This window comes from Nuphar pumila, chromosome 6 (genome assembly GCF_984573655.1).
Source record: "Nuphar pumila chromosome 6, dmNupPumi1.hap1.1, whole genome shotgun sequence".
Taxonomy (NCBI): Eukaryota; Viridiplantae; Streptophyta; class Magnoliopsida; order Nymphaeales; family Nymphaeaceae; genus Nuphar; species Nuphar pumila.
In genome coordinates this window covers 113,956,912-113,973,590 of record NC_143254.1, presented here as the reverse complement: position 1 = coordinate 113,973,590, position 16,679 = coordinate 113,956,912, and the positions used below count along the sequence as shown (strand labels likewise).

At 37.9% G+C, this 16,679-nt stretch overlaps 1 protein-coding gene across 2 annotated transcripts in view; it reads left to right on the top strand.

Annotated features, from left to right (window-relative positions):
• Positions 1–10,773: 10,773 nt before the first annotated feature.
• LOC149835774 (serine/threonine-protein kinase/endoribonuclease IRE1b-like) overlaps positions 10,774–16,679 on the top strand; it is a 29,085-nt gene continuing 23,179 nt past the window's right edge. The window contains exons 1-6 of one of the 2 annotated variants that reach the window (XM_090008740.1): positions 10,774–11,283; positions 11,890–12,157; positions 12,249–13,864; positions 14,697–14,869; positions 15,015–15,261; positions 15,389–15,692. In XM_090008740.1, the coding sequence (XP_089864866.1) occupies positions 11,075–11,283; positions 11,890–12,157; positions 12,249–13,864; positions 14,697–14,869; positions 15,015–15,261; positions 15,389–15,692 (2,817 nt within the window). In that variant the 5' untranslated portion in view covers positions 10,774–11,074. Of the gene's footprint in view, positions 11,284–11,886; positions 12,158–12,248; positions 13,865–14,696; positions 14,870–15,014; positions 15,262–15,388; positions 15,693–16,679 lie in introns of both variants that reach the window. The other variant, XM_090008739.1, reaches the window with a different exon arrangement.

The window sequence follows — 16,679 nt, the reverse complement described above, 5'->3', positions numbered from 1 at the left end:
ACCCGAATAGGATCTCCTTATGGCCCATCAGATATCTTGTGGTTACGGACCCACTGGATATCGTTCTTACGATGATCAGAATGCATCAAAGTCCTTGAAAAAAATGCCCTCTTTCTGATCATGAAACTACTGAGATGCCATCCACAAACCGTTTTCTTTTTTTGATAACCGAAAAAATCATCTCACTCTCTCTCCGACTCCGTTCTTTTCCTCGAAAAAAAAAAGACACAAAACTCTACGCTCTCTAACTGGATAGTTGGTTGTAAATTTTCAAATATCTACCAAAATTTTAGGTTTTATTCATATATACACCAAACTTTTGTAGCTTTTCAAAATTTCCTCAGTTTTTGTTTTGGTTAAGAGAATGGCATCCAAGTTAATTACCATCAACTTTTCCATCATTTACTACAATGATCAACCCATCCATGCTCTTTTAAAACAACTCATTTCCATTTGAAAATCTGTTGGTGCTAAAAAGCTTGCCTACGTCAAACCCTTCTACGGTCTCCCCTAATCTAAACAACAAATTGCTTTCCAACACGTCACTTCACACACACTCTCTCCTTATATATATATATATATATATATATATATATATATATATATATATATATATATATATATATATATATATATATATATAAAGTGGTAGCTGCACAACCCTTAGGTAGGCAACTACCTAAGCAATTGTGATGGTCAGCTCAAAAAATGCTAAAAGAATTTTTAAAGGCAGGCAAAAATTAGAACTTTAGCGACAGTTTTTTGACCGCCCTAAAGGCCCAATTTCAGCTGAAACCTTTAAGGGCGGTCAAAAAACTGCTAAAAGGGCAAAAATGCACAAATAGCACGTGTTGCCCTTTTTTCACATTTTTTTATGGCCATGTGATGGACGGCCAGCGCAATTGTGCAGCTACCACTCACTCACTATATATATATATATATATATATATATATATATATATATATATATATATATATATATATATATATATATATATATATATATATATATATATATATAGGCTAGTTGAACGTTTATCTTCTTGAACAAGGATTGTTTCATAAGGGGAGTGGAATTTGTTTTTCACTGTGCTTTAGAACCCATTGCTTGTGGTATTCAGGATCGATTCTAGGTTCACATCAGCACAGAAAAAAAACATTAAAAGATCATTCCAAATTGGCATCTTCTTTTTCTTCCTCTCCATCAAAACTCAACATTTCCCCACAAGAAAACCATCTTTCTTGTGGAATGTTACACTACAAACACCAAAACATGGTCATGGTCAATGTGGAACCTTTTAGCCTACAACAGGACGTCTAAATCATAACGATGGCATCTCTCCATTAACAAAAAAAAAAAGAAAAAAGGTCAGACATTTTCTTAGAAGATTTGATCAATTAGTCTGAGTTGAATAGAGTCAGATAATTTCCAATAAAAAAATGACATTTTGGTTAAAATTAAGAAAAATAAAACATAATAAAGGTTGTAAAAAATTTTAAAACAAAAGTGATTTTTATTTAAGTAAAGAACATCTTAGAATTTTTTAGCTTAACAAGCTTCTTATTACACAAATATGTTTTCAATATTAGTATGCGTCTGGATACACAAATTTGTTTTTCAATAAAGTTTGCTGTTTATTTGCATGAAGGAATGATTGATTTATGGTTAGATAATGCATGCTTATGTTTTGTCTAAACATGTATGAAACTTGTTTGAGCAATCAGTGAGCTCAGCCAGCGATGTTACGAGCAGCTTGTATAGTATAAGTGAGCCAAGTATGAACAAAGAGTATTTGGCTCAGCTTGGCTTGTATAGGTTGGTCTAGAGTGTGCCTGTAACCAACTAGGCAAGACTTCCATTCTTATTTTGGACATTATTAAGAAAAAAAATTGTTTATTATTTATGTAAGGAAGCTTGAGCTTAGGGATGTCAATAGGTTGGGTATGTATTTGGTTCCCGACTGTAGACACCCCAATTTTGGCTCATTTGGATCTTGGTAAATTGAATCTTGGATCGGATTTTTGCAAACAAGGTGTTTTGGGTCTAAAATAGGGTAGATATAATTTGCAACGTTATTTTGACCATCAATATGACATTTTTTACATTTTAGCCATAAATATTCTGGAGTATCTTACCTTCCAAATAAAATAAATCAGTCAAAATTGACACTTATGGATGAATTTATGACTAAAGTAGTTTAGTCTGTCTAAGACAAACCTTGATTTTCAGTTGGCTCCACTTAGAACACATTTTTGTCCTAACAAATCACATTTTCAGGCCTTGAGCCCAGAAAAAGTTAAAGATAAACATGTTATCTGTTAGACAAAACAAATTACATGTGAATATCAATTGTATTTTTGTAAGATATGGTGAAAATAATAAAAGTTGTTCAGAACCTACCTTATTTGGCATGAAACAATGCCAGGAAGGAATCACCTTGTCAACCTTATCTAATCCTAGATTTGTATGACAGAAACCTTCTAAAACTCACTTCCTTAGCCTCCAAGCATGCTCAAAATAAAGCCTTGATCTCTAAGAAATTAGCCCAACCAATCATGGCTTGCCAGTTCATTTTTTAACCAATCAAAACATGGCTGATGTGTAGTAGCCAGATCTGGATAGTTAGACCCAAACCCAGCAAGTTTGGGTCCAAGATCTACCTTAAAATCTATAAATAGATAATCTTCTCTCATTCTAGACATCTAGAACACTGATTTTAAGCTCAAAAAATGGCAAAATTCAAAAAAAAAAAAAACAAAGAACAAAAAAATAAGACAGATTTTCAACAATACCAAGATCGTTGAAAAATGACATACGGGTGTTGAGATACAACCCCAAAAACTGAGAGATGTGGGTTCCGCTCTTCAAGTTGTGCACCTTTTCTTCCTCTCTTGAGCAGGATCAACCACACCAAGAACTCCACTATTGAAGTGAACAAATAGCATTGCGCACCATTTGGAATTGATCAGGTTCAGAATATGATAGACCTGATCTCTCCCTTACAAGTCAATCATCCTAATCTGAGCATACTGTTTGAAAGAATTATTTGTGTGTGTAAGATTTCTATTTAGTTGATATTGTAATTGAAAGATCCCTATTTGTTTTTTATTGTAACTCATCTGTTTTTGCAGTCAGAGAGTTGTCGACTTAGCACATTTGGTAGCAGCTAAGTGGCCAGGGTTAGAAGTTGCCAAAGGAGGAGATACATTGGAAGAGATCTGCAAGACAGACCCAGGCAATGAGGAATGCAAAGTCTATGAGGATTGATAATTTTGTAGACACTTTTACATAAGTTGGTGAACAATGTTGCTCATTTATTGAATTCAATAAACATGGAAGTTTTTCCGCAATTCGTAGAGGATGACAGAGTTTTGCATCTCCAATAAAAGCTGTGATTTTTATTTGTGACAATCTATGTCACATAAGTGCGGGTGCAGATGCGACGGGTGCGACATTGCAGTTTCAAAAACTTGGGTCTGGGGTATATATATATATATATATATATATAGTGTGTGTGTGTGTGAGAGAGAGAGAGAGAGTGCATACCTATTTAAGTATATACACTACAAGAAAAATGTTAATTAGCGACGGAAATTTGCGACGGATTTTTTTCGTCGCAAATTAGCGACGGATTAGCTAGAGAAAACTTTCTTCATAAATCCGTCGCTAAGTAGCGACGGATTAGCGATGAAAGTTTTCTCTAGCTAATCTGTCGCTAATTAGTGACGGATTAACGACAACAATTGTTTCGTCGCTAATTCTCAATACCGAAAAAACATTTTAGCGAGGGATTTAGCGACGGAATTTTTCCTGAATGGTCCTGGGGGGACGAAATCCTCGATAATGATACGACTGAATGATAGGAATGAGGAAATCGTGATGGGACTTTGGATGCAGTTTCCGGAATGATGAAAAATAAGAATTTTGATCAAGTCTCATGGGTGAGACAAGATCAACTCTTGGAATGACTCAGGTTTAGCCCTTAACCTGGTTGGGACGAAGATATATCAAGATGATTCGGATGGGGAAAGGAATATAAGCAGACCTCGATGGGACATTTTGAGAGAGATGCCTATAAATAAGCCCCCCTCTATCTTCTTTTATGAAAATCAACCCCCTCTCTATCTATTTTTTGTTCTCTTTCTAAAACCTCTCCTACCTAGCATAGACCTCCTGAGCCTGCTTGACTTGGTCTGAGCCTGCTTGACCTAGTCTAAACCTACTTGACTTAGCTTGATCCCAGCTAGGTCTAGTCAAAGTTAAACTCCTTTTTTGTTCTAACTCGAGTTTGGTTTACCTAGCCTACTTGGGCTAAGTTTGAACCCACCTGACCCAGTTGACTTGGACTGAGCCCAGTTTGCTCCAAACCACTTGGGTTTAACAACTTGACATGCTCTTCCTCTTTCTCAACTAGGTCAAACTCATCTAACCTAGTTTAGCCTTTCGAAAGAAGGTTCGAACCTAGTTCGAAGCAGACCAAGCACATCAGAGTCATTCTTCACCAGTCAAAATGTAAGTTTGATTCGTCGATCTCTCTCTATTAAATATTTGTTGATTGTTGTGGTGTGATATATGTTCTTAAAAAGGGTATCTGACCCTAGTCCTTGGTTTATGTCCTTTAGAACACTTCGGTATTCACGCGCATGCCTTGTGACTATCGTCTGATATTTATATTGAATACTCACTATATAAGTTCTTAAAAATGGTATCTAGCCCTAGTCATTGGTTTACGTCCTCTAGGATACTTCGGTGTTAATATGTATGTCTTGTGACATCATTGAATATTCGTTCCCGAATATATACGTATTTGAGATTATCGTCGCATCGAACGATGTCAAGGCTCCTGCTTTCTGCAATTTAATTTATGTATTTAAGATTGTCGTCGCGTCGAACAATGCCAAGGCTCTTGCTTTTTGCAATTTACTTTATGTATTTAAGATTGTTGTCAGATTGAATGACGCCAAGGCTTATGCTTTCTACAAATATATATGTATTTGCTTTTTGCAAGTTATTTAGTTCGATTTTCCCTACAAAACACTAAATATACTTCCGATTACACCGCCACACTATATAGCATAGGTTCATGCTTATATTAAATAATTGCGCATATATGAGCATTCAAATGGATATCAACTCCAAATCGCCAATGCAATTTTATATGCCGCTCTTCAATCAAGATTCTGTTTGACAAAAAAAGCCCCTATTGGAAAGGCTTTGCTCTTGCGCAAAACCATTTTTTTGTAAAAACCAAAGTCACTTGTGCATGGCTTAGCTAAGGCCTAAGGTTCTAACGAACCTCGATGGATGCAAAGTACAGAGAACGGTGCACATCCATCTTCGAGTTAAGCATAGCGTTCTTCCATCAAAGAGAGGAAGTGCTACTGAAATTTCTAAAAAGATGCTCATCGAGCTTAAAAGAAATGCACGCTTTCTCCATCAAAGAGAGAAAGTGCTGCCAGAATTTTTGAAGAAGCTCAACTAAGCTAAGAAAAAAGTGCAGTGTGTTACTCCGTCATACAAAGGAGGTGCTACCAAAATTATGCCTGGTACTTTCTATAAAGTAAAAAGGGTTGTCTCGCTTCCTCCGTTTAGTAGATGAAGTGTTGCCGAAATGTTTGGCAGAAGGCTTGCCTAAATGGTGCAAAGATGCCCTGTTGTCGAAACTCTGCTGGAATGGCTCGTTTCACTATCGCCAGTAAGAGCACCTTACTCGTAAGGGCCGGTGTGCCAAAGCAGTGGTTATGCCTTGACTAGGACAAGTGCTCATTGCAGTTATATACGTCAAGCATTCGATCCGTTGAGATTGTGTCATATGTATGCTCATGAAAAATATTGTTGCACAACTAGACTTGTAAGGGTCAGAGAGCCAGAGTTCTATATCCACCGAAAGGGGTGAGGTGCTCGTGATGGTCGTAGATGCTGAGAGCAGAGTCAAGCATGCATATGAATAAAACTTAAAGGTCTTCGGGACCACACAGTTAGACCGTGCTTCAGAATACTAAATGAGGTTGGGGTACATATTTTTTTAGTGCGAGATGCACTAGTTTGCTCAAGTGACATTCAAATATTTGACAAGTAACAGTTAAACCGTCAGACCCCTTCAGAACTATTGCTCACTGTGGCAGACGCTGATGGTACAACCGCGAGTGACATGTATTTATCATGAACCAAAGAGTTTAAGGGACCTTCTGTCACTTAGGAGGTTTGGAGGTCGAGGTTATCCTTAAGATCTGAGAATTGAACCTTACTACTGTAGTAGATGATGTATCCAAACCGACCTGGTAGGGTTATCTCGGTATGGGTTTTACCACCCTACCATGGACATGATCAACATGCCTTTGGGGTATCTAAAATATATAGAACAATAAACCTCCAGAACGTCGTGTTGATGCCGAAGTTCAAAATTCTCTCATGTATCAGGGGATGAATGGTTAATATCGAAACAGTGCACTAATTCTAGGTTTAGCGATGTAGGAATAAATGAGCGTTGTTTTGTCAAGTCCTGCATAACCTTGTAAAATGTGTCAAGTTTGCTATACTACTGGAATGATAGGATAAAAGACCCGTGTTGTGTTTATACGACTAAGCTAAGCTTAAGGAGCTCGCACTTGGATTTATGGGATACAGATATGTCAAGTCTTAGAGACTTGAGCTTGATGTCCCAATTGAGGCCCATAAGAGGCTCACATGATACATGCAAAGTCTTAGAGACTTGAGCGAAATGTTTCAATCATAGCCCTGAGGAGGCTTTTGCGATATACGTCAAGTCGTAAAGACTTGAGCATCGTTATTGCGATCTATGACCCTGAGTAGTCTGTGCATTTTCATGTATTTTTACGTAATGTGATTGAATATTTTTTTACCGGACCAGTAATGGTTCTGTCTCCGTTTAATGAGGATTACAGGTGTTGAACCTGCGACGCGATATGCGAAGCAAGGCAACATCAAGTTCCAGGGTTTCTCCAGACAGTGTTGCACAACTTCCTTTATAAAACTAAATATTGTTTTTCCAAACAGTGATGCTTGTAATAAACAACTTGTTTTGATAAATGAAACACATTGGTGGTCAATGAGTGCTTGGCCATATACTTGTGACTTGCCCGATGTTTTCTAAAATCGATGACTCATTATCATCCATTTTAGCTGCTAAAACATTTTCTAAGTTCCGCTGTATAGAGAAAAAAATCTATGATTTTTTGACTTAGAAATTATTTTGAAAATCCAGGGCATTATAGTTTTCTTTAGGATCCGTTCAGCTAGTTATTCGAGATAATTGAAAATATTTGGCATAATAACCCTCGAATGGTCTCAACTGATACTACGAAAAGTATCTCTATGAATAGCTGTAGGGAGAATGAATATCAAAAGAAAAGATCTTAAATTTAAACAACTATTTAGAATGAAAGAGTGGACCTAGGCATTACTATGAATGCCTGAGTTATCATTTGTTGAATGCATGAGTGGTCATCTATATTATATTAAATGTTTAATTGGATATTTGTATTATATTAAATGCATGTGTGGTTATTTGCATTATATTAAATGCTTGAGTGAACATTTGTGATATATGAGTTGCTCAAGTAGAGCTAAATTATGACACCTCAATATGTTTTAATATTCCGAGTTACTTAGAATTGACATATACCTATTAGATTTTCACGAGTTTGAGTGAAGAATAATAATGTTGGATGTTGCGGTGTTGTCGATGAACCAATCATTTTTCTTTTTCGAGCATTGAATTAAGATATATAATACTATGATATTGATTTTGTAATATTATGTACTTTAGAATGAAAGTATTTTAAATGTGTCATATTATTCATATTTAAACTCAGTATATTTTTTTTTTAGTGAAATGCAACCCACTTGTGGTTTTAAACCAAAGTTAAGAAGTTTTGGCTGATAATTTTTAAATATAAAAAAAAAGTTTTAATTTTCACATGTTAATATCTCAGGGTGTTACAAAATTAGTTTAAATACGAATAGGTTAGGCTAGGTGCATCACCACCCACGGTACGCAAAAGGGGAGAGGGTGGTGGGTAGTTAGGTTTTTGACCTCCACCTTCTACCATCAAAGTTGGAATTTAGCTACAAGGACTGAAGTTCTTGCATCCCCTCTTTCAGCTTCCGGAGGTATGCAAGATGAACATGCGAATGTCAGCAGGTCTGAGTTCTTTACTTGCAGACTTGGGAAGGCCAACATGTGTCGTGTGAATCTCCACAAATTATGATCAAGTTCTGTACACGAGGGGTAAAATAGTCCTAAATAAGTTGAGAACCAGAAATTTTAAGTATTAGGATTTTGACATATTTCTTAGTATTTTTGTAAAAAATAAGGTATTTTGGGGGGATAATACTATTATTTTTATGAATTTTCAATTAAATGGATATGCTAAAAATCATTCCAATGGTAAGATTTTGCTTTTGGAGATTAGTAAGTCAAGTTCAAGACAAACTTGAGCGGCTTGATTTGAGTATCACCACTACTCATGATTCATGAACATGATCAAGTGTGTTCAGGACCAGCTGGCCTCTTTGATATTTGAGGCCACGGCTTAGGGCCTCAAATGAGAAAAAAAATATAACTCTTATATTTCACATGCTGGCCTACAATGAAACATGCCACATGCCTCGTCCAATGAAAAAAAAACATGGATATATATGGGCCTCCAATGAAATATGCCTATTTGAGCTGCCCCTGAGTATGTTGAAGGTTCTTTTATAATGCATGTCCAATTTTTATTTCATACTTGACAATTTTTTTGAGATGACATACTTGACAACTCAATTTAAAAAACATGCCTAGTTTACTCCAAATATGACTGAGTTCTACTTATCCTTACCTATCTTTAGTTTAATTTTAGTAAATGATTAAATAGTTTATTAAATGCCCATAATACTTCCGCTGCAAACTAAACACATACACTCTCTCTCTCTCATCAATTCCCATTGACCTCTCTTCTTACAACACCCTGCCATCAAGATCAAGGTGGGAGAGATTAATAGGGGAACGACCCCAAGTAGAATGTGTGTGTTGGACTTGCAAGTTCAAAATTTCTTTTTAGAAAATAAAACATGAGGACACGAATTTGTTTAATTTTTTAATAAATAAAAAAACTACTTTTGATGTTTTAACATTTAAAAATGCATTTTTATTGAAATATTATTAAAAATGTTTCACAGTTATTAAAAACATTAAAGTAAATACCTGTATGTGTCAGCATGCATGATCATATCACGAGGGACAAGAGGCCAAAATGAAGTGTCCCTGTGACATAGAGATCAATTTATCCAGACCATCGTGGTGGAATCCATTTGTATGGATGAAAAAGAGAAGAATGACCCATAAAAACAACAGCAAAACGAACAGGATCTTGGATGTGTGAAAGAGAAGGGCGCTCATAACATGAAGGGTGATACTGGTATTTTCTTTGACAACATTTTAGAGAGAGCATCAAATACCTAATGTAGGTAGTTAAGATCCACGACAATTAACCAAGGAGAAAAGTGAATATGCTTTTCAATATTTTTCATTTTTGGTATGATTATGAACCTGACTTATCTCAAAATTCTGGTTATGTTCTTGTAAGTGGCAAAAGGTGTGCTTGAGACCCTCAGTTCTCCTTTATAACTACATCTATTTCGGGTCTTTGAAAAGTAAGATTCTAAGATAAAAAGTGTTTGAGAACCTCAGATCTTGGCATGGGTGTTGCTTTAAATTTTGTGCCACTTCATTTTTTTTTTTAATTTATGACTCGAACAAACTGCACCCGGCACAAAGACCTGGTCACTTTAGCTTTGTGAATGTTGACGGGCACACCCCACCCTCATTGGGTCACCACTTCAAATACTTGAATCATAGATTGGGGCTCTCAATAGCAACCAAATACTTTTTATTGGTCATTCTGTGAACTTCAATTATAGTTTTCCTTTCCATAAAGGGACTATTTGTTTCATTTTCTTGGAAGGGGACGAATTTTATAAAAAAAAATATCATGCCAGCTCAATCTTCTAGTGAAAATGTTTGTATAGAGAAGAGGAACCGAAGGATTCATAAAATAAAAAAGGTAGGTAGTTGGAAAGAACTGAGACTCACTTATGTCAGCATGACATTTTCTCATCATGATGATTTGGGGTAAGTTTGGAAGAAAAAAAAAATTATAAGAAAAGAAAGTTTTGCCTACGAGAGTTTTTGATATGAGAGGTTTTCCAAAAAGAAAGTTTTTTGCTTGTTTGTGTAGCATGAGAAAAACAAAGTGTGAAAATGTGAAAAAATGAGAGAAGAGGAGGTGGGTGGTGGTGGTGATGGTGAGATGGGGAGTGTAAAAATAAAAGAATGTAAAAAATGTATTTTTTAGAAAAACTCTTTCAGCAAAAAAAATCTCTCTTATTTGGAAGGATCTAAAAATATCTATGGATGTTCGTAAAGAACAGAATTTTTTTTTTTACCAGGTCAAGAGTTTCCTTGAAAGTTACATGGCTTTCCCAGAAACTAGTTAATAAAGGTTTCGCTTATCTGGAAGGGGCAGCAGCTGTGAGTCCAATGTCTCTTGTCACATATGCTTCCTCGGGTTTTTACGAGCGAGTGACCCGAAAATAGAAAAGCTTTTGCAAGAACCAGCGGCGAGAAATATCGGGCTTGATCCCAATGAAGCACCAAAAAAAAACCGTGTATGACTCAGGATGTAACATTCAGCTACAGGCAAGGGCCTCACGCAACGCGGCGGCTCCTTTCCGAGCCGTTAGATCGAGGAGATGACGACCCCTTTTTGACGAACATGGAAATAGATAAAACGAGGCGAAGAAGAAAGCTCAGAAGGACGTTCCCGATTCCTCCTGCTCCTTCTCAAATTCCCTCCCTTTCCAATTCATTCTCTCCCGCTACCTTAATTTCATCATTTACTTCTTCTTTCTCCCCAATTCTTCCTCCCGATTCCATGCCCTAACTCTCGATTTTTCCTGATTTCCCCTCTTCTATGGGGTTATTCTCTGCTTTTCTCTGCTCTCCAATTCGTTGTTTCGTCACTCATTTTCGTATTCATCCTCTCCGTTCGTCTCCGTGTTGCTTGATTCATGCGTAAGTCTGACATGGCTTCTTATTCGGCTCTTCTGGTCTTCAATTTGCTGCTCTTCCTCGCTTTTCTGGGCCTCGGGTTTGGCTCGGAGAAACCCCCTTTTGTTGCGGAGAACGGAAAGGTTTCGGCATTGAAGGCGCTTCCTGATGCCGACGGCGGTGCCGCAGGTGCGGGGACTAGACTGCTACTGACCCATCTGCCCGTGAGGTAACTGGATTTCGTTTAGTTATCTGTATTCGTTGTTTTGGTTTCTGTCGCTTTTTTCTTCGTGATTTTGAATTTTGTTATATGAGCGTAGCCCTGTCATGGTTTTTCGAGATCGATAGTACAATTTGCCTAGTGTTTTGATCGAACTAGAGTAGTTTTGTGGTTTCTGAAATCGGTCTCCGGTTTTGATTGCTACGAGGTTTCTCTGAACGGACTGTGATCTTGTGATTCGTGGTTGGGACTGTATTGCGATTGGGAGAGGTTCCGCTAAACTGGTTTGCTACTGTGAATTTCTGAACTTGGTTCAGGACAATTGTGCTAACTCTCCTAGTTTTGTGATTTCTGAACTTGATTCATGTCAATTATGCTAACTTTCCTGGTTTTATGAACTCTGAATTTGGTTTCGGTTGCTATCTTATGACGTTTGTTCTTAGTTCTTTGCTGGACTAGCTCTTGTTTTTCTTCCTATCGGATTAAAATTTTGCATTGTACTTCTCTGGATTGTTATCTTACTTCCTCCTCTCTTTGATTACATTGCATATTTCTGCATACTAAACAAGCCCCCTGTCCCTTCCTTTATGTGTTTGTACTTTGTACTCAAAGCAGCGAGCATCGGACATCTCTTGTTGCTCACTTGGATGGGGAAGTGCATTTAGTCGAATTAGAGTCTGGGCGATCCCGCTGGTCATTCAGATCAGGGCCTCCACTTGCTTCATCTTACCAAAGGCCTGAAAATGATGGGGATGATTACAATTATTCTTCTGGACTTGGTGGGAAGTATGAAACCAAGGAAGCAAGATCAGAGGGTGACTTCTACATATACTGTGGTGAGGATTGGAATCTCTACGTGTACTTCAGGAACCATGGTAGCAAGGTAGGTTTGGAATGATATGCCCAATTTTTTCGCTTTTTTGAGCTGTGACTTGGAGTATTGCTTTTTATGACTTGTTTATTATCCCATGCAGAAGCTGACATTTTCACCAGAAGAATTTGTGTCTGTTATGCCACATATATCAGATAGTGGGGAGGTTACTGTTGGGTCAAAGAAGACAACTGCTTTTCTTGTTAATGCGAGGAATGGGGAAGTGATCCATAGATATGGTTCAGATGATGCTGATGATAATGATAAAAAGGTGAAAGTGCAAGCGCAGAATGAATACCAGGAAAGTCTGGCCATGTCCAAGGAAGATATTGGAGCTTGGATACAACCAAGCACCCTTAAACCTGTCGAACCAATTTTCATCACAAGAACAGACTACTCCTTGACGTCATATGCACCGAATAAGACAGTTGTGTGGAATGTAACTGTTTCTGAAATTGAAGCTGCTTTTCTTTGCCAAAATCCACCAAGTGGCTATGCTGGGATACAAGGCAGTACGGAGGATGAACCTAACCTGGAAGGTCAAGACGGTTTTAAGAATCCAATTAAATGCCAAACAAGGGTTTCAGTCTCCCGTACTCGTGGTCCTAAGATTGTAAAGGATGGTGTGACTTATGTTGTTCTTAGCAAATTGCCGTCAACTGAACTCACGGTTCAACAACATTCTCTGGACAGTCATAACAAGAATTTGGAGGCCACTAGAGTGCTGGAGAAAAATAAAATCCTTTCTTATTTGCAGTCAAAGGCATTTTCTCCTTATTTGCCAGCAGCACAAGGAAATCCTTTGGCACTGTTGCCATCTGATTATGACAAAGTAAAATTCAACATTCTGAAGGGGGAGTTTGGAAAGGAATCTGTCCATGATCCATCAAGAGCCATAAAAGTATATGAAGGAAAGGATCTTGTTTCACAAAAGGATAAAATTCTAGATGAAGAAAAGGATCCTGTTTCACAAAATGGCAACATTCATATATTACCTGTTCCTATATATATCTTTCTTATTATTGTCCTATTTCTGATAATATTGGTGATGGTATTTCTAAATATAAGTTATCGTAGTAAACAATCAAATACAACAAAGAAGACCCCTGTGAGCAGCAAAAAGAGAAGGTCTCGTAAAGTTGGTTATACCAAAAACACCACGACTGATGTTCCGGACAAACTTCCTCCAACTGAAAATGTAGAGGCTGAGGTGCATGCACATACATATTCTGAGAGAATTGATAATGAACCACTACTTAATATTATGAAAGGAAGTGAAGGTGGGGGACGCACAATTGGTAATCTTTTTGTGTCTACCACAGTAATTGCAAAAGGAAGCAATGGTACTGTGGTTCTCAAAGGAATCTATAATGGCCGTCTTGCTGCTGTCAAGCGCCTTGTGCTTGCACATAGTGACATAGCTAGCAAAGAAGTTGAAGCTCTTCTGCAATCTGACAATCATCCAAATATTGTCAGATGGTATGGCGTAGAGTATGATGCAGACTTTGTTTACCTTGCGCTAGAGCGTTGCTCTTGCAGCCTTGGTGATTTAATTGAACTGCATGCACCACTTTCACAAGATGGTTCTTCTTTTGATAGTTCTGCTTCAGACATTAAGACTGGGGAAGATTCACAGTTGGAGTCCATTGATGGTATTCGGGATATCGTACTGTGGAAAGAAAATGGTTATCCTTCAACTGAATTGTTAGGATTGATGAGGTTTGCTAAGGAGCTTTAGCCTTCTTTGAGCATTTCTATGTTGTTATGTTATGAATATATTGCATGCTGTGCTCCTAAGTAGACATTCAATCTGTTCATACACGCAAGTTTCATTCTTTACTTGTGTTATGCACATGTTCGTCTCAGACATGATGCGATCATTTATTGGAGGCACCAAGCAAGTTTTCTGATTATTTTTTTTCTGATAATTGTCTGATTATTTTGGTTCTTCATAAGTGTCTTACAGCAGTCAAATTCATATCAATGATGAGGAACTCCTTGAATTCATGGAAGATAGCATGCACCACTACCATCAATCTAAATTTTTAAAATTGAATTTGTTCAATCGCGTTTTGGATGTACATTGGGAAACTAAGAAACTAGTTATTTTCAAAGTTTGTACATTCTTCATTCTTTGGGTGAATCCTATCATTTTTTTTTCTATCATGCTGGCCTGTAATTATTTGACAGAGAGAAGATTAGTTCTCTACTAAGGCTCTCCCACAATTTCATATGTTTTTACTTATAAATTCTAGTGCCATCTACTACCAACTCATTCCTCTGTTTTTTAAAAGTTTTACCTGAATGCACGAGGATTTTACTTGTCGATGGTAGTTTGATGTCCAAAACAGTAGGATTGGGTTGGTTTCTGATGTCAGTAATTCTTGCATATACTCTGTATTAATGAATACTGATATAATTTTTCTTTTTTTTCTTGTTTTTGTAATTGTTCTGTATTATTTTTGTCCGGATTTTCATTGGTTGGGCATGGTCACTATTTTAATCTGATGTGATGCTTTTTTGCGTATTGTTGTTTTATGCTTTTCTTCAGGGGTATGGTTTCTGGGCTTGCACATTTGCACGACCTAAAAATAATTCATAGGGATTTGAAGCCCCAGAATGTATTGATAAGTGCTGGAAAGCCTGTGTGTGCAAAAATGTCTGACATGGGTATAAGTAAAAAGCTTTCTGATGGAAAATCTTCTCTAACAAATAATGCTACTGGTGAGGTTTCCTGTCAAGGAACTAATAATTTCTTTCCCATGTGTCTGATGACCTAATTGTATATTCGTTAGAATTGGGCCATGTTATCTGAGGTTGCATTTATTATAGCAGCTTTTAGTTGATAATGTGCTATATGTATTTGCAGGAAGTGGTAGTTCTGGATGGCGAGCACCAGAGATCCTTCTTGGAACATCTCAGACATTCGCATTGGATTTGTTCAGTTTAGGATGTGTTCTTTTCTTTTGCATCACTAAGGGCAGACATCCTTTTGGAAAGCACTTTGAACGAGACATGAATATTGCACATAACAGACTTGATCTTTCTTTGGTTGATTGTATTCCAGAAGCTGTTCATCTTTTCTCTCAGTTGTTACAACCAGACCCGTTACTGAGGTAAGAGATCCTTCATGTTCTTCCAGCTTTCTAGTCTTCCTTTTGCTGTACATAAAGGTAATATTTCTTTTGTATTACATATTCTACATAAGTATGAATATTGTGTTGTCTGAAATGGTTATATCAGACGGACGGCACATGAAGTGTTGCAGCATCCCCTCTTCTGGAGCTCTGAGGTGCGTCTATCATTTCTCCGAGATAGCAGTGACAGAATAGAACTAGAGGACCGAGAGAAACAATGTGATCTTTTGGAAGCAATTGAGCGCATTGGACATGTAGTTTTTGGTGGGAATTGGGAGATTAAGTTTGACTCTGTGTTCCTCGCAAGCATTGGTAATCACAGACGATACAATGTGAACAGTACACGCCATCTTCTAAGGCTCATTAGAAACAAATGGAATCATTACATAGAGTTTCCGAAACAAGTACAGGTTTGTGCTTATTCAATTTTCCCTTATTGTTGTATGCCACTGTTTCGCTACATATGTTTTACTAATTATGTAAAGTGGTTGTGTTAATCTTATCACATTCCTTGTGAAGACTGAAAGTTTCCAACAATGATCTTAGCCATTTACTGTGATTGGCTCTGCAAAATTTTGTTTGATATTTTTTTTGTTTGCTTATTTCATTTACTTTTTCTTTTCATCTGAGTTTGCCTTGTCTCCTTACAAGGGTCTTTTTAGGCATCTATTTAGATGTGAAGCAGATTTGTTTTGTCTTGTCACAGGGATTTGCCCCGCACCGGCATTGATGCGACGTGACTCAGGTGCGGGTGTGGCACCCGGTGCGATCAAAATGACCTTGAGTGCGGTCAACCACACCTAGGGTCATAAGTGTTCAAAATGGATTCAGTCAACTTTGATCGAGTCCATTTTGGGCCAAAAAAAAAACTACGAAAGGGGGGTTGGGTGGGGGATTAGGGAAAATCGCCCTCCCCCGACCCCAATGCCTCCCCCTTCTCCTCTTCCACGACGACACTCCCAGAACCTCCTCTTCTTCGACGGACAACGACGGCCTTCCCCGAGTCCTCCTCTCCTCCTCCAGTGACCGCAAGGTCTCTCTCTCTTCTTCCTCCTCTTTTCTTTCTTCTTCTCTCTCTCTCTCTCCCTCTCTTCTTCCTCCTCCTTCTCTTCTCTTTCTTCTTTTGGTTTGGGTTCAGCTCCCAACACTACTAGGTTGGGTTCGGCTCCCTTCCCTTGGCTGTCGGGGTTGGGTTCGGCTCCCAACCCTGGCAATGCTAAATCCAGGGGTTCGCCTCCGTCGAACCCCTAGGTTGGGCTTTCCTGAGCTAAAACCCTAGGTTTAGCAAAGCCAAACCTAGAAGTGTTCCGCTCTGCAGAGCTGAACCCCTGGGTTGGGTGGGCTCTGATGAGTTGAATCCCTGGGTTTAGCAGAGTCAAACTAAGAAGGGTTGGGTT